Genomic DNA, 10,150 nt, shown 5'->3' with positions numbered 1-10,150 from the left:
CTTCCAGGTCTTGGACGATCCTTTACTTCACCGGTGGTCACATGCTTGCACAGTTCTTGGTCTTCCAGGTCTTGGACGATCCTTTACTTCACCGGTGGTCACATGCTTGCATAATAATTCCTGGGTCATCCAGGTCTTGGATGATCGCTGACATTACTTCACGAGTTGTCCCATGGAGCTTACAACCAGTTCTGTCAGTTTTCCAGGTCTTGGACGATCGTATTACTTCACCGGTGGGCACATGCTTGCACAGTTCATGGTCTTCCAGGTCTTGGACGATCCTTTACTTCACCGGTGGTCCCATGCTTGCACAGCTCTGGGTCTTCCAAGTCTTGGCCGATCCTTTACTTCACCGGCGGGCACGTGCTTGCACAGTTCTTGGTCTTCCAGGTCTTGGACAATCCTTTACTTCACCGGTGGTTACATGCTTCCTCACAACTCAGATATTAACTGAGTGGTTGTTATTCAAGTCAGCATTGGGACAGAACATCCCAGGAACACCAGTATTTCCTGAAAGTCTACCTCTTGCCATCTGAAGAGAGGTTAATTTTAGTACAGTTATCGTTTACATCAGTTAAGAAAACTGTAGTGCACATTGTACAGTTGTGACATTTATTCCACTCTGTGCTTGGCACCTTCGCAGCAGGTGAACATCGCATCGCAACGCAAATATTGTGTGAAGCACATGTTTTACATGTGCATTTCAGTAGGCTTGGGTATGTTCGACTGTTTGCACCCCGATTTGTTTATTCATGTGGTGTACTCTTGTGTATATAAATTGATTGCTGAAAATCAGAGATAATGTCATCTACACTAAATACGCAATTGGCAATAGCAAACCCCTCCTATACCATTGACGTATATTCAATCTGTAGTTTCGGAAAGACCTTGTTCCCCTTTCCACAGAGTGTGTTTGCGACTGTTGTGAAACGACTGTTGTTAGATTATGCTGCCTTGTGTGTAAAACGAACGTGAAACACTCCTTGTGTATTTTTGTATTTGTCGTTTCTGAGACGTGTGGATGTCGCGTAGTCTAGTCAGATCCAACATAATCAGGCCATACTGGTTTATTATCATTACTTATGGCATACTTCATATGTCAAATGCTCCACGAAAACACGAATAATTACATATCAATGTTGTATGGGGTGTCACAAATCATATTACAACATATACAATACATATAAGCAAAGTATACAGGAAAGTGGCTGTCAAACGTTGGTGTAAGTTCTCCAATCTGAGAGTCAATTAACTATTTTATAACAGAACAGCATATTTAAGGAAAGTCTTGAACCAAAAAACGCGAATCACAGTGGAGACAAGAGTGTATCTGTCTTGACCATATCTACTCATCACTGTTGGTTGATGACCATATCTTGTATGATACATTGTTACCAGTCTTCGATAATGATATTGCTTCACGGTGAGAGGTGAATTCGGTCTATTGTTTAGCTCCATTGTCACCTTTCTCTGCCTGCTCGAATTAAAACTTTTCGTCGTATATCTTCTTAAACTTTCCACTAATTTGTTTATCAGCTGATTTTATACCGCCGAGCGTATCCAGATAGTTTTGGCTGCTGCTGTTGGTTCTAAAAAGATGATGAGCGCATTCATATATTTAATGATTCGCATGATAATATTATTAGATCAACATTCATGTAGGAAAAACATGTATCAGGTTTTTCATATAATTGTTGTGATTCTATAGTTATATACAGCATATGTGATTGGTGGCCAAACTGAAGAGCTATGTCCTTTCAATATTATCCTCAAGAAACTCTTTATGTCACAGAAGACCTACCTTCCAAATGTTTTGGCGTCTTCGATGTTCTCGGGAAGTTTCCGGTTCAGGGTTTCCGGAAGTATCAGTGATAGCAGTCCAGCCCCGACAGTCACGGCTCCGAACACAACAAGTGGAAGAGCTGTCTTCAGGTTCCCTTCAACAAGTAATCCCTGTTCAAAATGGAAACCATAATTTCTTTGTCTACAATGACCAAATTGTATATATCCGACCAAAAACCGAGACATAGGAGTACCCCGACTAATTTGAAATCAACTCAAAATTATTCCAAAACTGTATGTCCGCCTTGTGTACTTCAACATTGACTCATATCAATGATTTTAGTAGCAACATTGCCAAAAGTGACCTAATCCACAGATATATAGTTTGGTGGAACGCTAGTGCTTGCTTTAAAAAATACAAAAGAATAACATTGCGTGTAGACACTTAATATAAAAAAACATGATTTCTTATGCAAATGCAAATTATATTCAGGTATTCAGTCACTAGCGACCTCATGTCTCACAGCATTCCGATAAAGAAAGGTGATTGGTTGTTCACAACATAAAGAGGCTACACTGTACATTCGACCTTTTAACAAACGTGACTACACAAGTACCTACCAGATCAGCGACAAAAGGGGAGATAATTCCCCCAACTCGTGCAAATGTGGAGCTGGCGCCCATTCCGGAGTTTCGGACAACTGTCGGAAAAAGTTCGGCAGAAAATACGTATATGATGGCAAAGGCTGCAGAAGCACCGAGTTTCCCAATCATTGACAATGTCGTGGTAATCCAGGCGTGGGCTGAAACAAACAGCTACATCTCTTACATGTATCAAATATTTGTACGATGATCTGGTGACTGTTTTCGTCAAGAGTATATCAGTCCAACGAATGACTTGTATTTTCAACATGAAACAGCTGAAGAAGGTATAGATCAGTACATTATATTATAATTGATAACGTATTCACTGATAATCTGTAACAGATGTGTCTTACAGCAATGAAACGTCCATAGTTGGGCACTCCTTTCGTTTGGTAGAAATAAACGATGAAAGACAATTCCCTATTCATAATAAAACGATTCTGACAACATCATGAGCATTTACATTCGTGAATTACTATCAAATAGTCATGATTTCAGTTGTACTTGGTCTCACGTGTGTAAGTGTTCGACCAATGGCCTATAATGATATAATGCCTTTCTGGCTGTCAAAGAAATGATGTACCGATGTACTGTAAACCATACAATGCATAAATACATTAATTTACGACATTGCTCCTTCTATGTGTAAAAGACATTCGATGTTTTACTCTAAGCGCTAATAAAATCTCACAGCTGTCGCCATACATGACCGGAAACATGGTCGCCAGACACGCTACACCACCCAGCATCATACTCCCACAATGCAGTTTCTTTCTTCCGGCACGGTCGAGGAAAAAGATACATATTACGTAGGCCAGTGTCTCCACTATGTTAGCAATGGTGAAGTTGAGGTAGATGTCTCCGCTGAGGTTTTGTACGTTTAGTCCAAGGCCGTAGTATACCATGCTGATCACAAACCTACAACAAAGTCACCATTTTCGCAATAAAGATGGGGATTGACGCCGCTTTGAACAATATCTCTTTGTCTGTTTCTTGTTAAACACCGCACTCAGCAATATTCCAGCTATGCGACAAAGGTCTGTAAATAGTATCAGGTCTGGACAAGACAAAAGTGAGCCTGAGTGTCCACCCGATCCCGTTAGTCGCGTCTTACGTCAAGTATGGGTTGCTGAAGACCAATTCCAACCCGGATCTTCACGGGTCGAACAATATCTCACCAGCGCCACTGCATGACTGTGATTGTCTCGGCATGACAAGGGACGTCTTCAAAATCAAAGTGTTTTTGTTCTAGTTAAACATTACAAAGACCCGTGTCCATGAACTGGAGAAGGAAGAGTTCATGTACGTCCATTTACCAGTTTAAGAAGATGATGAGACTTCTTATGAGGAGAACTGGGGTAGTGAACATTTCCCACACTCTTGCTTGAGGCTGGTTCAGATCCACAGTGGATTTGTCGAATATTTTGGGAGGAAGGTCGACGTCATTGACTTCTGCCGCCTTCCTTATTATTTGTTCCGCTTCAGCATCCCTCCCACGTGACAGCAGCCATCTTGGAGATTCTGGGATAAACCTAAGAGAAAAGCATGATTTGTGGTTATAAAGTATGATGACACAATTCATGAACGGTCCAAGCCATATGGGTACGATATTTCACACAATTAGAAACATTGGTACCAGTAAATCGTCACTTGCTGGATTTTCAGAAAATAAAAAGACGAAATCGTTCACCGAATGAATGAGTGAGGATATATTCGAAGTTTTGTTCCTTATAATAAGGAAGTCAACAAACATAAACTCAACAGTGCATGAAGTCGGGTAAATTCATAAGTCACGGACGAATCGCTTTGTGATGATGCAACTTAAGGAGTGGACGGTCTGATCTATATAATGTAATGAGATCACTACCTACCACCACAGGAAGAGCAGGAGTACAGACGGCACAGAGAGAACCAGTTGCAGATGCTGCCAGTTTCGAATACCATAAGCCACAGCTCCCAGGATGAAGAGACCGAGGCACCAGAACAATTCGATGACAATTCCAGCGAGTACTCTTTTGGAGGGCCCGACAAGCTCAACACCTTCAAGTGGACAAAATATCCGAAATGATCTAATCATTAAAGGCCATTAGGTTCGGCCGTTACTAATATTGGAAACTAGTATGTTTGTGAAAATGTAACGATAAAAACAGAATACCCCAATACAGTTACACTCCAGATTAAGAGCAAATACACCAAGGACGAAGTTTCCTCTAACAAAATGTAAAACCCTAAAAAAAAGTCATAAGAAATCTCTGTTAAAAGCATAAAACATACGATTCCGACTGTATCATGAGTATCCCTATCAATCATATCAAGATGTGGTGTTTGTGAAAAGTGTGAACCAGCACCACCTGTCAGAAATACATGCAAAGGAACGTCAATTGTTTACCTGAAACAACATATGGTAGGAGTCAAAATAGGGCATTACATCTGGCAATATTTTGGGCACAAACAATTTTTTTAAAACAACCCTTTAAAATATATATCATAAACCCTGTATGCTGTAACCTTGATCAAGCAACTTTCGAACATGAAGCTCTTTGTATCATACTCTATTGTACCTCAAACCATGTGAAATGTAGACACCGAAGGCCGCAGTTGCAAGAATTTTGTGCGAATGGAAAGTTGAAGTCATCCCTCTTGTCTTAAAGCCTTGTGGGAACTATTTGTTATTTTTTCAGTTGCCACTCTGAATCATATGCTCAGGTTTATACACCTAACGGAATCTAGGTGTCACATTGTTCTAGTTCAAGATACCAAATTTATATCTGTAACAATATGCCCCCAAATCATAAGCCCGGTTGTATAGGTTATGCCACCAAATCAGAATCCTTAGTTTAACAAGCACTTCCGTGGCGACTGAATTATCTGACAGCTGTGATTGGGTGGTTTTGTGTCTTTAAAATGTGCATCCATCTAGTAATTAAAAATGACCAATATTTTAAATATTTAGTGCTGCCTCGTTCAACATGATGATATATGCCGATGACGTTTTGTGCTGAACTGGGATTTGTATATTTAGCTTCATGTACCAGGAAAAGGAAGTGGTTGAGGTAGTCATTTGTTTTTATTGTTGCTTTATGGCCTGACTACGCACACATGTAGATGTACTAGCTGTTAAAGGTTTTTTTCTTAAATGAAAACGTTTACTATTGAAGTCAGTTGGAAAGTACTTTTGAGTAACCAAAAGATTATTTAACTGACATTGAATGTTAAAACTCTGTTAAACGCTGATCTCACCGATAACGAAGGCCGACATAAAGAGGCCGGCATTGGCAACTCCGTTGATGAACCGAAGTGCTATGAAACCTTCGAAGTTTGGGGCGAAGGCTAAACTGATACCAGATGCACAATGGAAAAACGCACTCAGGAAGAATGTCTTCTTGCGGCCGATCCTGAATGTGAATGCATTTGAAACATTATTTCCGTATCGGAACCATTTCCAAATGTAAACTGTTTCTTACATATGTTCAAACACAAAATTTAACGAAAATAGTAAATTACGAACAATTACTCAGATAAAAAGATAAAGTATAACGAGACATGATTAGATCAACTCACAGAGATACTCACAAATCTGACAGGAATCCCAGAAAGAAGGCCCCACACAGACTTCCTGCGAAATTGATAGAGTTGGACGTTGCCCGCCATCCCTTGTCACTGCACACTATGTTGAACTGTTTGAAATAAGGAAAAACGTCTGCAATTGAAATCATGTGTCTGTATTTGTAAAATGTTTGATGTGCCCTGAATGTGTAATCGCACAACCTGAATGCTTGAATTTCCGTGTTTTGGACATGGATGTGTGCTAATTCACTTTGAAAAAGTGTGCCTCTTCGTCATTGCCAGAATTGGATGTTTACAAATTCTACGTGTTAAGGATTAGAGTAGAATGTAGAATGTGGAAATATATGGTAAGAATAGACAAAGGTCGAAAATTGGTAAAACCTCCATTTTCCACAACGTACCATGCGTTTAATTCCAGCGAAAAGTAAAACAGGCACATACTCTTTCTATCTGATGTCTATATATCATTTCGAAATGAGTGAGGGGTATAATTTAGGTTTGAAATTACCAAATGTGTTGTATGCACACTCACTTGGGCTAGAGCTGTGGAGGTGAAGGTGGCTTTGTCGTACACCCAGGATTTACACTCTCGTGTCTGGTTGCCCGCTGTTAAGTTAGTGTACACGTTGCACTCTGACAACGTCGATACACCGTCATCATCCCGCTCCCAAGGTATAGTACCGTTGATGATGACGTCGTGAGAAGAACCTTGACTCGTGTAAGAATCATTATCAAGGCCAGGAACTGCACATCTGGAAAGGACAATAATTTCCTCATGGATATACAACGTCAGTGCCAGAGAATAGTCAGTCTCGATTTTACGCCGCCGCATCGTCTAGGACAAACTGGTAGTGTAGGTTAGGTCAGTGTATCGCTGATATACACTGGTGACAACAGCGGTTCGCAAACAGGTAAGTCTTGCTCTACTTGTAGCACCCCTCACCATGACGTAGGTAGTGCGAAGATACAGAAACCCAACCGCAGCATCAAAAAGCTATTTTCCAACTGGCATTGTTACATTTGACTATTTACATTTGTTTTACACAATACAGTCATTTTCAAGCAAGCATTACGTGGAAAAGTAGATATTAAGATATCTTAATCTATGCTAACAAAGTATCTAGTCATCTCTGACATGCCACTGCCAGGACAGCCATTCATTATTGTAGCCCATTCACGTGTAACGTAACGTACGACGTCCAACGTCGGCAATAGGTCCCTCCGCGGTGAGAATGCTCTCTGCTCTCTCACGCTCGATATGTGTAAAGGGCTGAATGTTGAACTAGGCTTAAGTTCGTTTTCGAAAAGTACACGACGGGTCACAAAGCTGCCTTTATGCTCCCCGACAAAAGAAAATAACATGTGTTTTTCAAGACAAACATTCTTTGACTTCAAGCATGCGTTAACAAGCGTTACGTGAGACGTTTGTGTTTCATGAAACATATACGGACACGTGCCCGTATACTTCTCAGTTGAACAGACTGGTTAGTTTAGTTTAAACATTTTTTTCTCACAAAGTGAAAAGGGACAAGTTCTTACAACTCATAAAATCACTCTCCAAGATTATTTACAACAATGAGTTTCAGAAGCAATCATAAGAAACAGACACAGAGGTAGATTCACAGTTATGGGGAAATATTATAATACAAAATGTATAGAGAAATAACATTTTAATCATAATGGGTTTTTTATGATTAGAACAGATAATATTATCACATAATATCAATCACAGAAATCTTGAATTATAGCTTTAAACATGATTTGTCTATGCTGATTGTATAATGAACACTCTTAGAAATAATGCTAAGTGTTTTCGCATGGGTTGCCACATGCGCAGGATGGATCTGGGATTAATCCTACTCTGTACAGATCGTAACTTAATCTGCTGGCCCAATGTCGAAAAGACTGACACCTTCCGTGTCCGTCATTGATATGTATGGCAGCATAATACCTCCTGCCTAACACTACTATTATACAAATAACGATATTCATTGCATTATTATTGTTGAATATTTGAAATTCAAGTCGTTGCCTGAATGATTTGTGGAAATGACTTGTATCATTAACCTCTAATGCCATGACTTGTACGTGAAAACACCTTTTCAGTTTCCTTATGAGAAAATGCATAATGGAAATGAAATGTCAATGGATATTAACTATGTCGAAGACTATAACAAAATGTGACAATTTATGAGAGAAACAGAACATAGATTTGTGACATGTTCATGTCACTGTGCATCATGGTATACTCTCCATCGACAAAGTTTAATAGTGTGGACATGGTTACATGGTGACATCATCTCCTTTCATGGATAGTATGTGTCGGTTTGAAGCAATGATACGAGCTGCAAAGAGGTAAGTCAAACACGGTAGGTATGGCGACAGAGGTGAAGTGGTACTGGTCAATACATCGTTACCGCTGATGTTTACCTGACAAACATACGGGAACATAATCACACTTTCATGGCCGTGTTATGGGGTCAGGGATAGCGAAAGGTGAAAGGAAGATGATGTGAATACAAGACTCTGATACAAAGTTCTCTATGTGACAAGGCAAGACTATGGGTGTCTTTCACAATGAAAGAAACCGATTTTCTTTAACTATGTAACGTCAACAAATATTTGTATTTGTTTTATATGGTCAATGTTGCTTAATATCAGCATACGGAATGGGGAACGTTGTACACCTGCAGGTGCCCGTTCCACATAACCTTCATATGAAAGTGTATGATCATGGGTATTGCACGTTTATAGTGACCGATAAAAGATTGCTATCGCGTTCCAAACACCATGATTTCTTAAAGAACATTTTCAGTGATTGTTCTGAGGGAAACAAAATGAAATGTGACTTGGCATATGATAATTATTTACTTATTCATTATTCAATTTTCACCAGATATTCTTATATTCGTAAATGTATTGCATTTCAAGCTATGTTTTTAGCCTCTCTGTAACATCAAGATTTGTTGGAGACTTCAATTTTGTGTTATGCACATGTTCATGTAACATGGAACCACAATTTGCGCACCTACTGCTAACCTTTCGTATAATGAAAAACAGAACAGGAAATATTCGAATGGTTGGAAATAATGAAGCATATAGTATATACTCTGAAATTCCTTTTACAACCTTTGTAAATAATGTAGTATAATCATTGTGCATGAACCAATAAACAGGTTTCATTGTTTACAATAGATTGCATTGTATTGTGCTGTGTAAAACCTTACCTGAAATCCGGGAGGGCTAAGTAAAACACAGGTAGTAGCGTCTGAAAGGCGATTGAGATTGCAGATAAACACACCAGTAAGTACAGGCGTTTTTGGTAGGCACCAAACTCCCCCAAGTGATCTAATATTGTGTCAAACTTCATCCTTAACGTCTCGCAGCTACTGTGCTGCGGTCACCCAATCTTTAAGAAAAGAGCGTTAAACCACGTGACAGGATTGGTCCTGTTGAGGGCGTGTCATATTCGTACAAGGGACCGATATAACCTTATACGCTTGGGGGGAACCAGTTCAAACATAAATGCTTGAAGGAGCATTAAACACTGCTGCTGTACTGACGCGGACATTGATACGCGCGCGGCTTCATCCACAGGGAAACACTGAGTCAATATGCACTTTGAAATAGGTGAATAATTAATGTTTTGCATTGTCATCCAGTTCGCGTATACTTATTTTCCACCTTTGGTAGTGCGCTCGTTTCTGCGCAGGCCTGCTACCTTGCCTCAACTTCGTCATTGTTTTGCTAATTACAAACTGTACACAATAATCTCACTTCATCTTGTAGTATAGTTCGCGCTATTCATTCATTCATTCATTCATTCATTCATTCATTCATTCATTCATTCATTCATTCATTCATTCATTCATTCATTCATTCATTCATTCATTTATTTATTTATTTATTTATTTTTATTTAGGTGATGCTGAAGAGCAGGTTCGTGTTCTCGGAAGTCCGCGCTTTATTTTTAAAATGACGTGATGCATGGGGATCAACACTTCCAGTGACTGCTAATCCATGTGCTTAAATGTGCTTCACCGGGTGGCCCTCGAGGACCAAAAACTTTCGGACTCCTCTGTACTCAACCTTATCCATTTCTGCCGTTTCAATAGGGGTACATGTGATTAAATGACACGTCACCGCAAACTCTGTA

The 10,150-nt window shown here is 39.7% G+C and overlaps 1 protein-coding gene across 1 annotated transcript; it reads right to left on the bottom strand.

Annotated features, from left to right (window-relative positions):
• Positions 1-1,045: 1,045 nt before the first annotated feature.
• Positions 1,046-9,364, bottom strand: LOC124290631 (organic cation transporter protein-like). The gene is made up of 10 exons (XM_046727399.1): positions 9,222-9,364; positions 6,527-6,746; positions 6,001-6,104; positions 5,668-5,822; positions 4,299-4,467; positions 3,744-3,959; positions 3,119-3,345; positions 2,404-2,585; positions 1,802-1,953; positions 1,046-1,589 (listed from the first exon to the last, which is right to left on the bottom strand). The coding sequence occupies exons 1-10, from the start codon at positions 9,362-9,364 to the stop codon at positions 1,484-1,486; spliced, it is 1,674 nt and encodes a 557-aa protein (XP_046583355.1). The 3' UTR covers positions 1,046-1,483.
• Between the last annotated feature and the right edge of the window lie 786 nt (positions 9,365-10,150).

This window comes from Haliotis rubra, unplaced genomic scaffold (genome assembly GCF_003918875.1).
Source record: "Haliotis rubra isolate DU_JTF1 unplaced genomic scaffold, ASM391887v1 Scf47, whole genome shotgun sequence".
Classification (NCBI taxonomy): domain Eukaryota; kingdom Metazoa; phylum Mollusca; class Gastropoda; order Lepetellida; family Haliotidae; genus Haliotis; species Haliotis rubra.
This window is presented reverse-complemented; position numbering and strand designations above follow the sequence as displayed.

Bases quoted from the DNA above. Each gene is read 5' to 3' on its own strand.
- LOC124290631 (XM_046727399.1), bottom strand. From the start codon at position 9,364: ATGAAGTTTGACACAATATTAGATCACTTGGGGGAGTTTGGTGCCTAC. The intron at 6,747-9,221 runs GTAAGGTTTTAC...TGTCCTTTCCAG, and splicing joins TTAGCCCTCCCGGATTTCAG to ATGTGCAGTTCCTGGCCTTG. The intron at 4,468-5,667 runs GTGAGATCAGCG...GTCCACTTGAAG, and splicing joins TATGTCGGCCTTCGTTATCG to GTGTTGAGCTTGTCGGGCCC.